This window comes from Coturnix japonica, chromosome 8 (genome assembly GCF_001577835.2).
Source record: "Coturnix japonica isolate 7356 chromosome 8, Coturnix japonica 2.1, whole genome shotgun sequence".
Taxonomy (NCBI): domain Eukaryota; kingdom Metazoa; phylum Chordata; class Aves; order Galliformes; family Phasianidae; genus Coturnix; species Coturnix japonica.
Window position 1 is genome coordinate 7,555,668 of NC_029523.1, and position 22,926 is coordinate 7,578,593.

Sequence of the window (22,926 nt, forward strand, 5' to 3'; positions counted from 1 at the left end):
TCAGTAACCTCAAGGAAACTTCTGTTTTATCCAAGGCTGCCATTTCCTTTCCTGGGCAGCTGTTACAGAATCTTCCGAACCCTATATTTTAAGTAGCTACAAAAATTGTTGGCTACTCCATTAGTAGAGTGAATATTTTCTTTTTTACCTTATACAATTTTTGTCATCAAATTATTTGAAAGCACTCCGTACATACTGATTTGTCAGATTTCACCCTTGGTTCCTGATCTTATGAGACACCAGTATGGAAACTGGATGTTAATTGAATGTTAAGGGGTCAGGCAGAGTCCTGCTCAGATGTTCCAGAATTTAGCATCATTGCTTTAGCTCCTTGTATAACTGATGGATTTTATCTGTAAAGGACATAGAGAGGAACCTCTCTCTCTATGTCAGGCAGGGACAGGTGTAGCAGTGCAAGAGATGACACAGTGGCTGGGGATGAGGCAGGCAAACCAGAAACACTCAGGGCGGCATGGAAGGCTGAACCCAGAGCCCTGGCTTTGTGGACTGAAGCCAGTAGGGGCCACTGAGGCCCATCTGTGTTCCCAGCAGCTCGCTGCTTTCCCACAGGATGCTCCCCAGAGGAGCAGCCTAACTCTACGAGGTAGAAAACCTCAAATTGTAATTTGGGGATGCTGCCCTATTCTGTCTGCTGAAACAGGAGGTTTGTGAAGGAGGATGAACTTGGATTAAGAGATTGAAGGCATACCTAAGGGCTTTTTACATTAGCTGAGCAGCAAAGAAAAAAGATAGGTCTTTTAGCATGAAAACAATTACCTCAGCGTACCTGACAGCTGCAGTGTACTTCAAGGACCAAGGAATCTGGCACTATCTGTACAGAGATGCAATAAAAATCATGTGGGTACATCCAGTTACACGCTCACAGACACTACAGGGGTGAATTGCTGCTTATACAGAGCAAACACCAATGCACTTTCCATTGGCAACCATGCAAGCCATGACAATTGAAACTCACATTGCAAACAGAGCTAAATTCAGACATCCCATTTGTTTTTTGTTTTGGCTTTTGGGAATGTACTTACTGCAGTCTTATCCTTGTCTCACATAGACAGTAGAGAAGAAAGCTGAAATTCAACAGTGGGTGAAGCTCTATTTGAACAAAGAAAATATGTTTCTAATAGGGTGCATGTAGTCACAGCAAATGTCAAGACCTGATATGAAGATCCCATGTATTTTTAAGTCCAGAATTCCTTTAAGGATGTTAAGTGTAGAATTATTTTCTCCTTTCAGATTTGCCAATGTATCTGCTTTTGAGCCTTCATTTGATGACAGTTCCTAGGTGTGGACTGAACAGAAAACAAGTTTATGCAACCCCCATTCCCCCCATACACACAGAAAATCATCTGTTGACCATACATTCTACCTAGGTGCTTTCTATTTTTGCATCCTGACAGCAACTGTATCCTGAACCTCGTGTGTATCAGATCTGGTGGCAGACAGCTATCCATCCTCTAATTCCCCAAACTCTATTCTGTTTTTTTGTTCTGCCAGATGTACATCCTGCCTTTCTTTGTCACTGCATTGTCCTTTTGGTTCTTGAAAGCTAACATGTGAAAGTGACCACTGTCAAATGGCTGCTTAGGAGAGCAAGACAACCTTATTTCATGTGTCCTTTTGCTATCCTGCAGAAAGTTCAGCTTGGGAGAGTTTATTCTTTGGATTTGGATATATGAGTCTGAAGAACAAGATGTGTGTAATTGTTGAAAGCAGCGCATAGCACATTCCCTGCTTTTTCTTCCTCCTGTGTAGCCCATGCCCATTCCAGCACTTTCTGCTCTTTTATTCCGTGGCACATCATCAGCTTCTTGGCTTTTCTGTTTACACTGGACTGTGTGAGAATTTCAAGGACAAGCACATTCCCAGATCTCATTCATTTAACACTGTTAATTTGCCAAAAGTTGAGTACAAGATCATCTCCACAATTCAGATGAAGAAGTGAAAATACAGTGTCATAAGCTGATAACCCATGATCTTACAGCAATAAGAGCAATCTCTGACACTCAGAGTGTTGTTGTTGTTACCATTGTTTCTAAAGGGAAATGTATTTGTCAATTATTATGTTGCTTAATTCAGAGAAAACTAGATTTGTGATTTGCATCTGAAAACACAGTCTTGGAGACAGAACACATTTTTCATGAATAAGCCCATCAGTTTCATAGAATCATAGAATGACAAAGTTGGAAAAGACCCACAAGATGATCTTGTCCAACCATCCTTCCATTACCATTGCTACAACAAACGACTAAACCATGTCTCGTAGCTCCTCATCCAGACACTTCTTGAACAATGCCAGGGACAGTGACTTCACCACCTCCCTGGGCAGCCATTGCAGTGCCTGACCACTCTCTGAGAGAATAAGTTCCTTCTTATGTCCAGTCTAAACCTCTCCTGGTACAACTTGTGGCCATTTCCTCTGGTCCCGTTTGTTGCCTGGGAGAAGAGGCCAAACTCCTCTTCATCACAACCTCCCTTCAGGAAGTTGAAGAGTGCAATGAGGTCTCCCCTGAGCCTTCTCCAGACTAAACAATCCCAGCTCTCTCAGCCTGTGCTCCAGACCCCTCACCAGTTTTGTTGCCCTTCTCTGGACATATTCCAGGGCCTCAATGTCTTTCCTGTAGTGAGGAGCCCAAAACTGAACACAATGCTCGAGATGTGGCCTCACCAGTGCTGAGTACAGAGGGATGATCACCTCTCTGTTCCTGCTGGCAACACTTTCTTATACAGGCCAGGATGCTGTTGGCCCTCTTGGCCACCTGGGCACACTGTTGTCTCATGTTCAGCCAAGCATCGACCAACACTCCCAGGTCCCTTTCCTCTTCGCAGTCATCCAGCCACTCAACCCCAAGCTCTGCATGGGGTACTTGTAGCCAAAGTGCAGAACCCAGCACTTGGCCTTGTTAAACCTCAGTTTATTTTGAAAAGACATATCTGTGAATTACAAAGCTAAACATTTTACCACAAAGTAATTTTTTATCCAACAGAATCCTTCCAGCATAGAGGGACATCATCCTTCCATGGGAGAACTGGGTTGTTTCACTGTTTCCACAGAATTCTAAACCAAAGTTCTTTGGCCTTTCCACTGTCAGAGGGAGATTCCTCTAAGAAGCAAAAAGGGAGAATGATGGAGACAGTGCTGCATTCATTTCTGTGATGCTGGCAGAGATTGTGCAAGCACTGTTCCATGAGTAAGAGTGGAAGGGATATATATCCATAGCCCTCAGTCCATATTACTGTGTGTAGTTTAGAATGCATGATTTATCAGTTCATGGTCCTTATGCAAGAGAGCTCAACACAGAAATAAACACTTAATTTTTGAACTTTTAGATGCAGCAGTTTAGTGACCTTATAACCCACTCCTATGCAATCATATACCATTTCTAATGTTAGAAGAATTTTCCTGAAAGAAAAAAAGAAAAATTTTCTGTATTGCCCCATAAAATAGAGAACAAACAGGTTACAGATTTCCTGTGGTCTTGCTGCCAGGTGAAGCTTGGTGATATTTGGCCCAGTGGTCACAGTGTTTGTTTTGTACTTGCCAGGACTACATTCTCAGCTGGAATTAATGCATGGATTTTACCAATTTTCAGAACCCTTTTCATGTTCATGAAACATAAGGCGTAGCTTTCCCAGAAGCATTCCCAAAAGTTACCCAGTCAAATTCATTTTGCATTAATGCCTGTGAGGACCACAGATTTCTAACAGATTTCTAAAAAATATGCTTCTTGAGCTTAATATAACCTCAGAATTTAGAAGGGGAAAGGATGAAGACTCATCAGCATTTGCAAGTAGTAGTTGGGTGAAACGCTGGGGATAGTGGAAAGTAATTTGGCTGTGCACCTATGCTTGGTAATTGTCCTCTAAGCTAGTGCTTTAAAGAGGCAGCATGTTGATATGCCATTTTATTTGAAGTGTCTTCTTTACAGAGTGTCTCTTCCACTCTAAAATCCACCACATCAGTTACTTACCAGGTGCTCGTTTATTTTTCAGTTCTCACAGCCCACTCTGAAAACAGCAGGTGCTCTCCCACAAATTTAATTCAGATCATTTCTCCCTGGACTTCCGCAGTATCTGTTCTAACTACAACCTCTGTATGTTCCACATACCTATATTTGAAAATTGTTTTTCAGATATTTGAATTTGTTAGTGAATTTGAGTATTTAAAATCTTGAGAGATCTTTCACAATGTAGCCTTAGGAAAATTCCTTAGGATAAGATTTTCAAAGCTGTCTTTTAACACAGAATACATACTTAAATCCCCTGGCAGCTTGCAAAATCTTAGCCTTGGTCTTTTCATGCTTCAGTTTCCTGTTTGTTAGACTGAGGTAGGAATTTCTCTCTCAAGGGTGTTCTGAGAATTCATGATATGCAGACAGTTTCTGCAATGACTGGGCGATATGCACAAGTGGATAAGTATCAGTTAGAAACACACTTGTTTTACTCTCCCCAATGACCAGCTGTATATTTAAACTCCTTCAGAAAAAGTCTTAATTTCTTTTTTTGTACGAGGAGCTAATTTTCTTCGATCATTATGCAGGTTCTCTAAAGGTGTTTTGCTGGTGGTAAATGTATGATATAGCATGAAGTGTAGTGTTATGGCTAATACAGAGGAGAGCTCTTCACTTTTCCTTTGGATGTAGGAAGATTCTACTTATACATAGTAATTCATTTTCCAGTCTCACTCTTGTCATTTTAAATTCAAAATGAATTCAATTAGTCATCATGACAGTATAATGCCCTGAAACACTTCAGTGTTAATAAGGACCCAAAAGAATAAACTATTATCTCTTGTACATTAAACCATTATATGATGATTTTTTAAAAAAGAATATTTTTTAATTTTTTCAATTGAAAAGTTAATTTAGAAAACACTGAACATTATCTTAGCTCTCAACCTGGTAACAGTGTAAGGTGTAAAAAACTACAGTTCTCATTATGCCCTTTAGAACCACAAGTAATGTAAACAAAACATGCCCAGAGTCTTTATAGTGTGTTTAGAAGTTGAAAGTGGTGGGAGGTGGGATGGGGTGGTGGTGGTGGGGTTGGTGTGTTAACTTCTTTGTGATGCAAAAACTTGTCTGGCTTGTCTGGAAGTGACTAGTCTGGCTTCTTCATTCACGGTGAGCTAATTCTTATCAGGAAATGGCAATGAAATAATCACAATGGCCTTTATGGCCCAGGAGAATCAGCTATTGCTCTTCTACTTTGCTTCAAATTTGTGTGCTCTTGTTCGTAGGATATCATGAAGTTTGCACGGTATTGTAATCTCACGTAAATAGACACAATCTGTGAAAGAAAAAGCAACAGTCTAGAGAGAAAACATAGGAACTTCACACAGCATTCACAGATCTGAAGGGTTTTTTGCATGTTAATGATTACTTGAGAGTACAAATAACAGTTAAGAGAGTTCTTTGCCACAGAATCTCGTTTCAAAAGGATTTATAAAATTAATGCAGTCTGTGTTTCATGATCATAAACTACCAGAGTTACAACTCAGTGCTCTGACATATGTTCAGTGTGAAACATATGAATAGTCTTTTCTCAGTGAGATTACTTATGCATCTAGTGTTTGCAGGGTCAGGTCAGAATCATATTTTACAAACATTCACATTTGTGCTAAGAAAAAATTTATATTTTTCTTGTTGAACAGATAATTATTACTTTCTTAGCCTGTAAATTTGTGTTGGTCCAAATGAACTTCCCTTTTGGAGGCAGTTTGCATCCTGCAGCAGATATGTTTATAACCTATACCAAAGACTCTTTAGAATATGAATGTTTAGAAATTATGGGAAGAGTGTGTTTATTCAGCTACAGCATTTTCATTATAATGGATGGGTGTTAAAGAGTGTGTATTTGCAGTACGGTTCTTTGGAAGCAACTTTTATTTGGGATATACTTGAAAATTAAATTACTGATGCAGACAAAAAAAAGCTCCTGCCAAGAAAAAAAACCCAAAAACATAGCAGGGGACACAGTAAAAATGTCATAATGAATGCTGTTTTATTTGACTGTGAATTAAAAATTGTTTTTCATGAGCACATATTCACATTATTTCATCAGCTAGAAAAATGAAAGCCCTCACATTAACATATTCCGCTTAATTCTGTGTTGTTTTTATCTTACACCAAAAATCAAAATGGATTGTTTCTATATATTTCAGTATTTCTGGGAGTTCATGCTCTTGAATGTTTCACAAAATCTGAGCAAGATAAAGTGTCATTATTTCATTTCACAATTATGGGATGGAGGTATAGGAAGAAACTGTGGCTTGTCTTCACTGGATAATTCTTAAATGGAGCTATGACTGATTATTGTTTTTTAATTGGGCACCCAAACAATTCTTTAGGCTCAACGTCAATACTATTTCTAGATAGAGCCATTCAATTGGAGTGAATTGGACTGCAGGTCAAGTGCTGCTGTTGGGGATACTTAAAACTGCAGCATCTGAAGCCTCTCTAGCTCATTGAACTCATCCCTCTGGGTAGCTCCAGTACAGCTGAACAACATACTTACCTTTGTCCAGCTAGTTGGAACAGGGCAACTTGATCCTATTAACTAAGTATGTAGTGAAGGCAAGCCATTAAGTGACTTTTCTAAGGAAAAAAAAAAAAAAAAAAAAAAAGGAAAGCAGGCTGGCTTTTCTCAATCTCGCCTGATTTCTGTCTAGTAGGTGAACTGAAATCTTAATGCATAGACATTGCTGACCGCTTTTGAACTGATGCTATAAGGCAAATTCTTCTGTTGTGTATTTTTCATTAATGACCAGTGTTATGGGGGAGGGAAAAATAAAGGAAAAAAAAGAAAAAAAACAACAATCCCTCCCATGACAATTTGTGAAGGTTTCCCTTCAACAGTAAATATTATCGCTGATGATGTTAATGAAGACATTAGTTTCACAGCCTTTGAAGTACTGAAACACTCCAATGTTAACTAGCCTAGTGGGGTTTATGCTAATGTAATATGTAATAAAGTCGAGGCCACTATCTCTTTAAGCTGAAAGAAAGGAAACTTGTTTCTGCTTCCAAGGGATGCCTAGTGTGTGCTTATCTAATTGACTGTGTATTTTGTCTAGGTGTTGAGGGAAAGCTAAGAGAATGAAGGCTCTAAGTCCCCAGTGGAAGCATGATATGGCGATGCAGTGCTGGTGCTGAATTGTTCTCTCTGATGGCTCTATGGGAGTGGATAGCACTGAGTCTTCATTGCTGGGTTTTAGCAGTTGCTGCTGTTTCGGATCAGCATGCCACAAGCCCCTTCGACTGGCTCCTCTCTGATAAGGGACCCTTCCATCGTTCACAGGAATACACAGATTTTGTGGACAGAAGTCGACAGGGATTTAGCACAAGATACAAGATTTACAGGTATGAAGCAAAGGGAAAGCAATTGCAGAGATGCCATCCTTAGAGGTTGTAAATTACCAACAAGGGTTTCCTTAGGGGAAAGTTTCACATGTGGGAACCAATCCGCAGACACAATTCATGGCTGAAATATATGCAAGGCCATATATGCACTGTGTACTATGGAAATGCCTTCTTGTCTTGTTTCTGTTTTGTATAAAGAAATGTTGGTAACTGTGTTGCTTTGGAGAACGTTGATGTTAACTACCTGCCTCTAGTCTGCCCTAGTGACATACTGAAAGATGTCCTAAGGCATCCTGAGGTATTCAGACACTTTCTCTGGGGTTACTGTGGGATGCCCTTGTTTGTGCAGAAAGATCCAGTTCAATTGCTTTTCAGTGCCGCACATCAAGATGTAAGCTAAGACTTTAAGAATGAAACTATCATTACACAGGTACCACTGGCAAAGCATCGGCTTCATCGCACAAGTAAGGGCACTTCAAATGTTACTTGAATGTTTTTTTTATGCTAGTTTATACCAGTGTTTTGAGAAGTAGCTTTCTTATCCATGAAGGACTGAGCTCTAAGAGACATTTTAATGGCAGCTGGAGGTATTTGTTCCATCAGAAAACTCGGCATTACCCTGGCTTAAGTCAGATTGAATGAGGAAAGAGGAAAAAATGGGAAGACTTCAGAAGTACAGGCCTACTTGAGAGTTTAATCCTGGCTGTAGAATTGTTTTCACGGTACATTTGGAAGCTGTTGGTTTCTGGTCTTTGAGACAGCACTGATGAAATATCTTCTTAGTCATTTGTAAGAGACATAACTTTGGAAAACCTAATAGGTTTACCAAGGACAGAATGAAAAAAGCAGTTCAGTGTAATGGTAGTGAGTAAATGGCAAATAGATGGGAGGAGAAAATAAGATCTGAGAGAACAACTCTGTAAGCAGAGATTTTCTTCACCTTTTATTGTCATAGATCCTTCCTGGAAGCAGAGAGAAAAAGGCCATAGTGATGCAATGTAAGGCAGATTGTTACCATCTCTAGTAACTCTCCAGCCTATAAACACAAACCATTTTTGGTGGAACAACACATGCTGATTTCATTTGAAGCAATAAAAGCCTGTGCAGTTTTTACACCTACTTAAAACTATTATTCCATAGAGGTATGCAGTTCTTTAGAAGAAGGAAAGAGTGCTGTATGCGTTCATGTACATGCTGTTTTTCAGTTCAATGGACAGTCCTCTGTGACAAATCTGCTGGACTCAATACATTAAGCTTTTATTGTTAAGGAACTTGCTTTGTGTTTCTTTGCTGAATGCATGCAGTAGAGGGCACTCTGCTGCAGGTCAATTTTGCAATGGGCTCCTTTGCCTCATGCAGAGAAATTAAACATATTTTGAAAAGGAAGTGTGATTTGGAAATATGCTTGATGAAGTGGCTTGTCTTAACAGAACAGTATTGCCCAATATTTACTGCATTTTAAAAGCCAGCTGTCAGGACTGATAATGTAAAGCCAATAACGCAGAGACTGAGATAGTGTATTTTATTCCTATAATTCTGTATTAGTCAACACTGAACCAAAATTATCTTGCTAAAAACAAGAAAGATGGAATAGTATTTCATTTCAGTTCTTTCAGTCACGTCTTTGAGGTTTCTTTCTCTTCTGAGTCATCATTACAGAAACATTGTTAGGTTTTATAGATCTGCAATCATATCTCTGATATTCGTTTGGGTTTGTGCATAGGTTTTAACTGACTGTAATTTACACAAATCCATAAAAGAGTGTTGCTTGTGTTTATTTCTATCCTCTGCCTATTCCCTTCCAGAAATGAGCTGGAAAGAGGCCATAACCTACCTTTTGAAAAGAAAAACTGCATTCTTGTTTTATTTTGTCCTTCAAATATGAACCTTACTGCAAAGTTTCCCTATAAAATACGATTCCCTTAGCAAGTAATGCAGAACATGGTGACCTTGTTATGAATCATACAATGTAAATTTAATCCCTGTTGCTTGTCTGTGAGCTTTCATAGTCTGAAGAATCTGGAGTCTAATTGGTTTGTTCATTTCCTCACCTATCTTTTACCTTATGAAAACGATCCCTCAGGGACACAATCCTTATTAAAATGGAGAGGTAGGGAAGGAGAAGAAAGAGAGCCCAACATGGGCCAGCATTGACTCAGCTGAATTATATGGCTAAGAAAAATGCTGTCCCCCTAAACAATACTAACAGGATGGCCTCCTTTTCCTTTGTTCTCTCCAGCCCTGAAAGCCTGTTTCTACCATACCTGTGCTGTTGTTTGTATGGCAAGAGGCAGACTACTCATGTATGGCTCTTATTTTCCAAAATGTTCAGCAGCTTTCATTTATTTATTTCTCTTCCTACATTGTAGAATAAGCTCACATTTTAAACAGATAAAGTCCAACTTGAAGACTAAAAAATGCATATCACTATATGCTCTCCACAATAGCATTTTTGTTTTCATCTCGTTCATATGCCATTGAGTGCAAAAACTATTGCTTTGTAACCACACTAATAAACAACTGCTCATTTGACCACAAACCTCTTAGGAAGGATGTTAAAGGTTGGTACTGAGAGAATGTACATTAATTGAGCACAGTTTCTTATGGAATGCCTTAATTTAAGCATATGCAGTTCTGTTATTAAAAGTCAGTTACAACCATGGGCGAACAAGCTGGTCTTGTACAGTTCTTTGATCCTCAAGGAGAGGAACTTTCAGTGCTACAGGATACAGATGAGAGAGACAAAAGTACACGTAATAACATTTCAGCCAGGTTTTGCAGAGCACTAAGTAATTGCAGCTGATGTCTCCAACATTGGTACAAGCTGGGAGAGGTAAGTTGATTATGTTGATTCTATGGCAGAGAAATATTCCTATAATTTTTCATAGGAAATGTCCTTCTGCAGGAAATTTAATAATTATCACAGTTTATGGTGACATTCATTGCCAGTATTATATGAAATGTCAGAGAAACACCTGGGTAGCTGTTCAAAACCTCTAAATTAGTGGAAGTGCTGTATCTGTGGAAGGTGTTTATTTCATAGAAGCTGGTTTGTGTAGTTAATAACAGCAAATAAGAGGGATGTTCCAAAAGTAATGTCTTCCATTTTATGATGCTGGCCCATGCCATCAGAGGCAGATGTTGGTGGTACAGCAGTACAGGTTGAACATTCCCACCAATATCCCAGCACATTTTCTTGCCTTATGACAGAAAGCAGTAGAGGGGCAGTCTGACAGAATAGTGTGTGATGAGAACGTGTATATAAGGCAAAGGTATGGTATAGAATTGAATTCCTTCTTCCAAAAATATGGCACCAATTGGCATTCATTGATGCTTGCTGAATATTGATGGAGACCAAATGGTGGATGTGAGCACAGTGAGGTGATGAGTGGTGTGTTTCAGCAGTGATGACAGTGGCTGCAGGTGAAGATTTTGATGGACATTGCATGCAGGCTCTTATTCATTGCTGGCAAAAATGCATAACTAGTGGTGGTGACTGTGTTGAAGAATTATGTTTTGTAGATGAGAATTTGCTTTTTTGAATAGTGTTATTTTGCTCTTTGTCCCCATTGTAATTTCCATGATAATAAATAGGAGGCATTACTTTCAGATCAACCTGTGTATTTTGGCAAGGAAACTTGATTTTGTAATTTGCTATTTAATACACAATAGGAATACTGTGCTGCTTATGTAAATCAGCTATGTGGACAAAGGAGTTTAAATCCAAACAGAACAAGACAAGAGGTTACCAGGATGGAAAGACTGATTGTGAAATTATGCAAAGAATCTGCTTTGTGTCAGAAGAAGTAATTTCAACAGAGATATGGGAGTATTTACGCTGTCAGATACGGTCCTGAGGAAATTTTCTCAGGAAAATTGTGTGGTTTTGTTAAAGAAAAACGATTTTCAATCTGAAATAGATGTGAAAAGTCAGGAAAAAGAAGAGCCTAGGTTGTTATGCTGAAAACAATTTGCATATTTGGAACCTGGGAAATAGGAGAGAGAGAGGGAGAGAGGGGGAAAGATGAAAGAGATTACAGTTCCTATTAGCGTACATATCATAGACTGATAAGAACCAAAAGCTGTTAGAAAACCAGATTGGTATAAACTTGCTACAGAGAAATGTAGGCTGACAACTTAGAATATACTTCTAATCATCAGAATAAAACAGCATTGGGAAAATTGCATTACAAAGACTAGTGGAAAAGGGGAAAATATAAGACATAGGGCTTTTGATGGTGGCCTAGATTTTGCTAACCCCTGAAATCCGTTTCAATTCATAAGAAGTGTAGATTATCAGTCCCCAGAGGGAGAAAAATCGTGTCTTAAAGAATGGAATAGCTTGATGTATGTATAAATACATAAAGAATTGTGGAGCATAGCATTTGTGTGGCTTCGGAAGAGTTTATTCAGAGGCTGTTTTAAAAAGGATTATTTTGTTCATGAGCAACTCAAAATGAAGGACTAGAAAGTCATGCTATGTAATTAAAGTTTATTTTTTATATACATATTGGTTTCCTCTCATATACTCTGAATAGTACTTCAGTACTTGCGCCTTTGTAGTAAAGTGAGCAAGACTGAAGCCTAACTGAATGCTCCGTAATTTAACACTTGTATAAGAAGTTAAGTAGGATCAACGTTAAAATCAGTTTTATTTTTCTTCCCTACCAACATATTCTGGCCAACAATTATCACTGGATTCCTTCACATCTGTCCTTCTGACAAAAAGTTTTAATAAAACATTGCTGAGTTGGGTTGTGTGTGCATAGTGTATGGCTTGATTTGCACTTCTCTCCCTTGACAACAGTCTGGAATGAAATTTCCTCGTACTCTTCCTTAGAATGCTTTCAGCTCTAAATTTAGCAATGGTATGATATTGAGAGAATTAGCATTTGTCCTCGATAATTTCTCCCAAGACTTATGTTCATTAAAATGGAGGACTGAAAAGAGATGGCTGCTGACACCCACATAAAAAGTCTAAGAAAAAAATGGTATGGCACTTCTTGGAGCTGTTACTTGCTGTACACTTCATCACACTCTGGAAACCATTATCGCTGACCATGTTTTGAAAGGGCCCATTTGGTACTGGCAGTGTCAGAGGTGTCATCTTCTTTAGATAAGTCAGTTCCTTTGGAAACCTTATGAAGGCTCAACCATGAGTCCCAGTTTCCTTAACATAAAACATCACATACAAAACAGACAAAAGATGAGGAGAGTAGTAACAGATGAATAGAACAGGATACATAAAAAAAAATGGGGCAAATGTGTACAGCAGAATTTGAGGAAAGAGCTGGATGTAGTCAGTGACCTGTGACTCTAGCAAATGACAGTGCGAGGTAGCTTAGCAAACTGGGCAGCCGTTACCTCCAACTCTTCAGAGCCTTTGCTTCTCTGGGCATAGAAATGTATGCACAGTGTCACTGCTGGGCCACTGAGAGCCAGGATTATAAATGTACCAAAGAGAAAACAAGTTTATCTTTCACAATTGCCATATCGGTTGGAAATAAATAGAAGGAAGAGTTCTTTTTGCCTTTTCCTGAAGTTCACTGTATCAGTAAATTGCTTCTGGCCTTCATCGTAATTGGTCAACTTGCTTTGGGGGATTTTCCATTCAACCTGGTGGATGAAAGGTACAGTAATGAGATGTATCATCATTCTCAGAAGATTTCAAAGCCCTGGTCTATGGAATGTACAAAGCCCTCTTTTTATATACGGTGGTTCATAGGCTGGAAATAGAGAAGAGCAGCTCAAAGAGAGTTTCTGTGATTGTGAGGATTTCAGCTGTAATAATAGTGCTTGTAGTCCAATACTGAGGTCTCATTATTGAAGCACTGTAGCCTGAACAAAAAGACATGCATTCAATTTCTGAAGAATCAAATATTTGTAGTCTCTTACTGTGGAAAAAATAATTTCGAAAAAATTAAATAAAATTATAAGTGTAGGATATTTCTTAAGAATATCTGTATCTGAAAAATATCAGTTTCATTTCTGATTGCAGTGACCTTGAATAGCCTCTATTAAGTCCAGGTAGTTGGGGACAATAAAGACATGACAGGGACAATAAAGACATGACAAAACTGACTTTGCCGAAACTACTTTCACAAGTGCATACTTGAGCAAAATAAAAGCCTTTATTTCCAGGTCTAGAGACACCTAGACAATGTTCTTCAAAAACATTTAATTTACAGGGCTTTGTTTCAAATGCAACTCTCCGTTTCATAGGAAAGCATTTGTGTTTCACCTCTATTTTTTAAACACCTATTAGCTAGTGTTGCTTTACAGCTAGCGATTCCTGTTATCAGAATTATGTTTGTTCCTTGAACCATTTATCCAGAGGATTCTCTGGAAGGTACATACTTGTAATGACATGAGAAAAACAAACAAACAGAAAACCAATAGATAATTTAAACTGGGAACCTACATGTACCTGACCGGTGAATAGCAAGCTATTACTCAAGAACACAGGAGACGTCAAGCAAGCTCACTTCTCACTCCAGTACCTAACATTTGCCCTAAGTCAATCTTTGAAGGTCTATAGAAAACTCTGACCAGATCCTGATGAAAAAAACCCATACTTTTAAGTTTTTCTGTGGAATCTTACAGAAACCTCAGAAAATAATTTTACAGTGAGCCTAATCCTGCAGCATTCAAATGCCTTTCCATTGTTTTATCAATGACCAGACCAGGGCTGCTCCCTAAAACCCTCACTCCATTTTCTTAGCTACCTACTGAAAAACAGAGTTTCAAAACAAGGGTAGAGTTTCTCTCAGTGCGGTAAACAAGTGCCAGCACTGCATAGGATACTGGGGAATAGTGCAGGCTGAGCCAGCAGGATTAGGAAGGTTCTCAGGAGTCAGTTTGTTTGACAAGAATACAAGAGTGTTTAGCTTGGCAACAAAAGAGAATATTGATGCCAAGATTGCCTTCTGCATTTTTTCTTTTAATATCACACTGCAGGAGTCTGCGTTTTGACAATCTTTGTGCATTTCTTCTTATTTGTTTGGTACATTTAATCAAAGATCCTAAGGAAACTCAAATGGCAAGGAGGGGAGTGAATCTTATTTTTTGTGATCGTTATCATAATCAATTTCCAGAAAATACCTACTTTCAAAGTGTTATTTTAAAGATGATAACTGTATTAAGCCCCCTACTGACATTTTTCCCTAGAACAATGAACATTTATTTAGACAATACAGTTTATCATTATTTCATTCAGTAAGTTCATAAATCATTTAAGTCACTCTGAAAAAAACTAAGATAATAAAGGCTGTAAGATAATGGTTTCAAGCAATCATTGAGGTGGTATAAAAGCTGTTTAACACTAATAATAGATTAATTCTCCAGTCAGCAGGATGATCTGCCAAGATCTTGGTCATGAAATCAGGTCATTATCATTAATTCTTTGAAGACTTCTAGTTAGTTGAGTTTGTTCTTCCTTTTGCCTTCCATTTTCTTTTTTGTTTGAATATCTTTGCTAGTCCTTTCACCAGCATTCAAGGTACAGAGAATGACTTTCATAAAAAAGAAAAAACAATTAGTAATATTTGTTTTGCTTAATCAAATAAAGGGCTTGCATGAATCAATTTCTCCATCCTTTCATTTTAAACTCTTTAATAGTATTTTTCACTACTGCTTCTAGGTCAGCATTCCTTTCCAAGTAGAATGACTGAAGTTTTCAGGGATATTTGTTTGCTTGTTAGTTATTAGCATTTGTCCACATTCTAAATGTGCATGAATGGCCTGTGTCCCACACAGGGTAAAGAACAGAGTAACACAGAAACCTTGTCTGTATTGACAGTAGTATAGATTGGAAAGTATGGCTCTTTGTTTAGGAGAGAGGTTGTATGCTTTCCACACAGACCGAGAACAATTGGCAAAAAAATATACTAACTTTGGAAATTTTGTCATTTTCTTCTTATATCATTGACTTAAGGTCATGGTCGATATCTCAGAATTTAAATCTTGGTTGTCTTCTTGCTCTGATTGATCCTATGGGTTTTACTATTCGCTCTGTTGGTTGTGAAATTTTATTGTGGATCTCTAGATTCATCCCAATAGAGACACTCACAAAGAAAAGCAATGCTTCAAAATAATGTCTTCTTGTTCGATTCTCACTGGAATTCCAATATGATTGTTATGGAAAACAGTGTTAAGGTCGTTAATGGCTCCATATCCCAATTTATCTTCTGACACACTCACTTTCTACTTTAATTATACAGTTTGAAGAAAGAAGGCGTTTTTACTGACCAGACAATTTAATGTATACAGAGAGCTCTGCAAACTACACATACAAAGCCCACTAGCAATTTATAAGCTGTGTATGCAGGTCTCACATGCACTGAAGAGATACCATCTGGCTTTAAGCAATGAATATTAATTGCTCAAGGGAAAAACGCGTTTGTCGGTTTTGACTTATATGAGCAACATAATTCAAAATCAAAAGCATATGCAGTATTTTACCAAATATTCTGAAAGATCAACAGGATCTGAAATATTACTGATGCATTTAAATAAATATTGGTATTTGAACTAATTCTGAACTTTACTCTTTCTTACAGTTGCCTGCAAAGATCCATCTGTTTGCTTAGAATTTTCCCTGAAGAAGCAATGCTTATGTCTATTTTTACTGTCATCTCCTTAGCCTGGTTGAGTACAAATAAAAGTATACTTGTTTCCTGGTGCTGGCATGAAGGTTCTGTGTGACACGAGTATGAGTGACCCTGGTACCAAAACTGTCATGGTTTGTAGCAATGTGAATTATTAAGTCCCTTGATATTTATGCTTGGTCTCCCCTGGCCTTTCCCCCTTTTCTAAAACAATGAGATCAATAATTGAGAAAAGGAATTGTAACTGTAGGGATTTATTGGGATTTAATGACAGTGTTAACTTAAGCTTAAAATATTTGTTAACTGGGAAACAGAATGAAACACAGCTATGCTTCTGCTTTTAAAACATACTTCTGTTCATGTATTCTGTATTTATTGGGAGACAGAATTTTGTGTACGACAGTCACATATGACAGTCACGGATTTCACTCCATTTTCCTTCTCAGTTAGGACATAAGATGAGATTTCAAAACCAAGTGTTATTTTGCAAGTCTATATATCATTGTTGACAGCAATAAAACAGCTTTAATTTGGGGTTTATGCTAATATCAAGTGAGATTTTACAAGCTGCTATCCAGAAAAAAATGTGAGGTCACTACACAGAAAAAACTGAGTCATAGAAGCAAAGAATCACAGAATCATAGAATCACCAAGGTTGGAAAAGACTTCCAAGATCATCTAGTCCAACCATCCACCTACCACCAATATTTCCCCACTAAACCATGTCCCTCAGTACAACATCTACATGTTTCTTGAACACTTCCAGGGATGGTGACTCCATCACCTCCCTGGGCAGCTTGTTCCAGTGCTTAACCACCCCTTCAGATAAGAAGTTTTTCCTGATATCCAACGTTGAGGTAACATGACTTCTGTTTCTTGTTCTATTTGAATCTCATATGCCATATTAACATTTCTTTGCAAGCCCTGGTTTTGTCATGATGATTGGAATAAAAAGCTAATTAGCTATATCTATGAATTTAATTAGAGACCAGAACTTTTCAGAGCGCACAGGGAAATAGGGAGAGGTGGGAGGTGGAATAGAGCAGTCAGTTTACACATCATCAAATGAATTTACAGCCAATAGTTATGTCTGAAAGCAGCGTGTACTGGACCCACGGTGGTTTTATCTGTGTGAGATCAGTATTTCTGATCTGTGGTGGAAAAATAGGCTTTTGCTTTTGTTCTCTGCTTTGATGTGACATCATCCTGAAACGGGCTAACAAAACTGTAATTTCAGAAGTTACTAATTTGGTGAGTAACATCCCTTACAGACAGAAAACAAAGGAAAGTGATGTTAACAACACAAGGTGTGGAAAGGCTACTCAAGTGACTGCCTCCTAATGCTACTGATGAGTGCTGAGCAAGAGGAATACAGTCTGCTTTGAGCTTTACACCCACAGAGTAATTAGAAGGAATCGACTGTTTTCTGAGCACCATACTGAGTATAGGGTGTTTCTTTGGCTTTTTATCTTCTCATGGCTGGCTGGTTCTCAGTGGATCTTGTCTTGCTGTCAGGCTGCTCCTCTATACTCATCTTCAGCTCTGTGGGGTTATCTGCAGGGACACCTTTGAGGTCACGATATTCTGTGTACTTCTTTCTGTTCATAAAATGCGAAAATAGTTTTAAAGTGATTTGTAGTTGAACACTGCTAAAAATCAGTGAAATTTCAGTCAGTTGGATTTGGATGAGATACAGCCATGTATGCAAATAACTTTACGTTCAACCTACATCTACTATCACCGTGCACTCCAGTTCATAAGTTACCAGGCTGAATCAAAGGCAGAATCAGACTAAATGAGAAAGGCTGCCTCCTCATGCTTATGACTTGTAAGTACTCCAGGTTATGCAGATGGATTTTGATCTAGTGGGACAGGAATTCAGGTTTCAACTTGGAGGTGATACAGTGTGGCTCTCCATAGCTGCATTCAGAACAGTAAACTCAGGATCATATTCCATCTCCACAGTCCCATTGTACTCTCTTTTCTAATGAAGGGAAAGTGAACAACTGGAGATAAGCAGGGCAGGGCACATTTCAAAGTGTATTTGATCCACAGGTTATATGTGGACTTGTTTTGGAGTAAAGAAGGATGATCTCCATGGCAGCTACTTAAGTGAAACTGTTTGAACATACAGTTCTCACTTCTCTTTTTCTCCCTCTCCCTTCCCTCCCCTCCCCCCATTTTATATTTATTTCTAATTAGAGTAATGGTATATGGATTTAGTGCTTGCTCATGATTTTTGCTCAGAGGATTACCTAATGATCTACAGTACACTGAGATTTCTAACAGCATTAGAAGCACTTCGAAAAATTAGACCACATAATACATAGGACATTGGTAACCGGGATCATGGCTGAGAGGGGAGTTACGTGTTTTTTTGGTTTTACTTTATTATTATTATTATTATTTTGTGGTATTGGACATTACATCTAAGATCTGTATTAAATCTCACTAATTTCTTATGAAAGGTTGCCTCTGGGAGATGCTGCTACTGGGATGTATTACATTCATTGAATATAATCAATCAGTGCAAGAATGAATGCAAGAATCTGTGCAATTTTCACCATCCAAGCAATGAGGCAACACAATTTTCCTTCTGTACCAATATTATTAATTATAGAATGTTAAAATCATATAATAATTTGGGTCGGAAGGAACTTTTAAGATCACCTAGGTACAGTTGGCTGCTATAGGCAGGGACACCTCCATCTAGACCAAGTTGCTCACAGTCCCATCCAGCCTGGCCCTGAATGCTTCCAGGGAGGGGCATAAACATACCTCTTCATAATGAACATACCTCTTGTCAGTTTATAATTTCATGTGAAATGTCACTGAGCATCTTAGTTGACTTGAATCTGATTCCTAGCAAAGTGTTCAGTGGAAGGTGGCATACGTCATAAAAACCAGAATTAAATCCAGTTGCTAGATTTGTTTCTTCTATTTTGCTGGAAAATAAATAAGTAAATAAATAAATTACTTTATTTTCCTGTGGCTATGGTGGATAATACCTTTTAATCAATACTGACATACAAAACTGAAGCAATATAAAAGACTTGACATTCCTGATGCCCTAGGCTAATCCCTTCTAGTTATTTACCCTTTAGAAGTAACTCAGTCCTGAAAATCAGGGACCATATTAGCTCTATAACAATGTTATGCAAAAATTGCAGTGAGCTGCCTGTCAGATACCCTTCTGGGAAAAGAATCTCTCTGTCTCAGATGAAGAAAATCAATTGGTAGTTAAAGGATCTGAATGGACTAACTGCAGAAATTTCTGGGTTTAGACTGCCATGAAATGCTGTGCTGATCTTAATTGTAAGTAGACAGCTATACACAGAAGAAAATATGTAAAAGTATAAGCATGTCCACTGTGGACTTGATGCTGAGACTAATCCAGCAAAGGGATTAGGATTTTAGGTTTCTTTAACTCCTTTCTCACATAAAGGAATGTGGTTTTATCACTGGTAACAAATGCTGGGATTTGTAACAGAGGTATTCAAATTTAATTCTCATGCTCTGAAATGAGCACTGGTCACAGTCCTCACAGGCAGAAGCAAAAGGTTGTCTTCACAGCTAATGTGTTCAAGGATTACATTACTTTTCATGTACTAATGAATGCAGTGCATAGATTTGAGAACCATCCCTCTAGTTTCAGAGCGGTTTTCCACCAGAACACCTTCTCAAAGACAAACAGTGTCCAATTAAATGAAAATTCAATATTCTTAAGGAGTTTCTGAAAGCTTAAATGCAGACTCTACAAGAAGAATTTGTTTGTACAGCCAAGAAAACAGAGACTCTGAAGATCTGCCCTCTCACCTCTTATTGTAACTTCCACAAATGCCTCTGGTACCTAATTTTATTTATTTATTTTTTTCCAAAGAAAAGTTTTAGACAGTAAACAAGATTCCTAATGCTGCTCCCAAAGTAAACCTGAATGTAGAGGAAAAATGGCCAGTGATTTTTGATTTTGGTTACTGGATCTTCTGATTGTTCTTGGTGCATTAGACACAGAGTGGGGTGCTGCAGAATTGGAAGCTAAAAATCACTGGGAGGTGATTCGGTTATCAGAGGGGAAGTTTAGTCAAATTACATTGGGTCAAAAATAGTGTGAAATGATAATGACCTGGCATAGTGAAACGATTCAGTAATGGGCTTTTCTAATGCATGCCACTGGGCAGCTAGTCTTTTTATTTTGCTGTGTTTCTCTAAAGGCTCTCTGGGTTGTTTGAACAACTTTGTCATAGCAAATAATATTCCAAATAAGTCAATAAGTCACTGAAGTCAATGATACAATTCACACTTCAATCAAAAGAAATAAAAATGTAGAGAATATGTGTGCATGTGTGCAGATTTTGGAAGCCATTTTGCTGCAAATAGATTGTTAGACACATACACTGTATCTCTTCCTAAGTAGTTTGTAGTAATTTCAGTTTCCAACCATTTTTGTTATGCTGATAAGCTAAAATTGTCATTGTTGAGAAAGAAAACTACTGCCTGTAATAAACATCCCTGATTTCCCGGTCTTCTGTAATGTGCTTGTGTCAATTCTGCTGTGCAAATCTTGTCGAGTAGCTGGTATTTGTTAAAGGATTATATTAATTCTGTATGTCTCTCCATTGTATTGCCAGAGCTTTTTGGTGGCAAAAAATGATTTTTGTGTCATTGAAAATCTGGCCAAGGATAGAATAACACAGTTCTTGCTATACAGTAGTACCCTGAAAATCAAATAGAGCTCACCTTCACCATTGTACTTTCATGTGTTCTGCATTTTTTTTTTTTAATTTTATTTTATTTTATTTTATTTTATTTTATTTTATTTTATTTTATTTTATTTTATTTTATTTTATTTTATTTTATTTTATTTTATCCAGAGCTGTAGTCATCATACAGCAGCAGCATGCATTGAGCTGCAGAATTAGTGTCCTGGTTTTATCAGTGTTTCATGTCATGGCATCATGCAGTTCATGATATGGAACAGTGATAAAACCGGAGCAGTTATGTTTCCTCCACCAGCTATGCTGGTATTGCTTTTTCTGTTTAAAGATGCATAATCTGAAGGCCACGATGCTGTTAGAGCTGCAGTGCTTTTTGGTTGGTGACAGATCTTGATTTCATGCATTGATTCAATTGGGAAAAGTGACTCACTTTTCTATAAATATAACTCTCCTTTTCTGGTTTTACCAAACTTAAAAGGTTAATCAGATATGTCAAATGTGTAAAGATAAAATTATAAGCATGTATTCTAGTTTTCCAGCTGTACATTTAACTGATTTTGTAGTGTGGCTGTTAGTGAATTACGAAAACTTGTGTCTCACTTAAAGGATAAGGGATTTCACATTTTCACGTCTTTTGCTCTGGTTTTGCTCTGGTAACAAAACACCAGTGAAGGTACGAGAACAAAGCTGACTCTGACTTTCATAGTACCACTAATAAGAACTGGTCAATTTTTCTAAATACTGAACAATCTCTTCCCGTCAATATAGACACAACTCACTGATCAGCAGCTGTAAAGCTCTTTAATTGCATACTTTTGTAACGCATATGTCTAAGTAAGCATCTTCAAAGTATAAAAAGCACAATTAAAATATATAATTCAACTATCTGGACTCATTGATAAAAATATAGGCACATTTTAAATGGGCTTTAACAGCTCTGTTCTTTTCAAAGAAAAGTAGATTAATACACATAGCCTGCAGGGAAAGATAAAGGTTCAAATCTCAGGAATCTGAAAAACTTTGCATTTCTATGGAATCTAATTTCAGGCTGCACAAATAAAGTTAAGAGGATGAGTAAACTTGCTGCATAGAATATTTTGTTATCTGAACCATTGTTGCACACTGAATTAAATTTGGTCATTTTGCTGAAGTTCCAATTTTATTTCATTCCTCACGGTGCAGTTATGTTGTCTTTGATGTTCTCTAAATATCATTGAAGCTAATGCCATATCAATTAAATATGCTGTTAAAGTGCCATTTTTTATTTTTATTTTTTCTCAACAGTCTATCTTTGTTGAGATTTTGTATAAAGCTTAATGTTCAGAACCAGTTTTCTTAAGAGCCTCACGTTTTCTAAAGGCTTTACTCTTTAGTGCATTGTTTGTCTATTTAGGTACCTAGAAAGAGTAAGAGCTGTAGTGAGAAAGGTGGCCCATCAGTTTTTGAATTAATTGCTAGGATGTTTCCACTACCATCAGTAAACTAATGATCACATTAAACTGCCATTAGCAATTGATATGTTCAACAAGATTATGCTTAGAAGTAGTGGGTTCAGGTCCTTTTTGCAAAGGTTTGAGATACAGAATGATAGAGAAATAAAATAAACACCCTCTCTACTCCGATCTTCCCCTTCTACTTTGCTGTTGTGAGACCTCACCTGCAGTACTGTGTTCAGCTCTGGGGTGCTCAGTGTAAGAAGGATGTGGAGCTGTCGGAGCTCAGAGGGCTGAAGCATCTCTCCTATGAAAACACAATGAGGGAGGTGGACTTGTTCAGCCTGCAGACATCTCTGGGAAGACGTTACGGCAGCTTTCCAGTACATGAAGGGGGCTTACAGGAATGGTGAGAAGGGACACTTTATGAGGGATTATTATAATAGAACAAGGGAGAACAGGTATAAAGTAAAACAGGGTTAATTTAGGTTAGATGTTAAGAAGAAACTTTTCACTCTGAGGGTGATGAGGCCCGGCATAAGCTACCCAGAGAAGCTGTGGATGTCCCATTCCTGGAGGTGCTCAAGGCCATGGATGGGGCTTTGAGTAACCTGGTTAGATGAGAGGTATCTTTGCCCACAGCAGGGATTCTAACTAGATGATTTTTCAGGTCTTTTCCACTCAGTCTCATGGTTTGTGGTGGTCTATCTGGTTAATTACAACAAAAATAATTTAAAAAATCAGTTAAAACTGGGGGAAAAATAACAAACACAAAAACAAAACAAAACAAATGAAA

General features: G+C 37.9%; 1 protein-coding gene across 3 annotated transcripts in view; it reads left to right on the plus strand.

Moving 5' to 3' along the window:
- Positions 1–22,926, plus strand: part of BRINP3 (BMP/retinoic acid inducible neural specific 3) — a 191,153-nt gene that overhangs the window by 9,301 nt on the left and 158,926 nt on the right. For all 3 annotated transcript variants that reach the window (XM_015869841.2, XM_015869843.2, XM_015869842.2), the window contains exon 2: positions 7,091–7,376. In XM_015869841.2, the coding sequence (XP_015725327.1) occupies positions 7,141–7,376 (236 nt within the window). In that variant the 5' untranslated portion in view covers positions 7,091–7,140. The remainder of the gene's footprint in view (positions 1–7,090; positions 7,377–22,926) is intronic.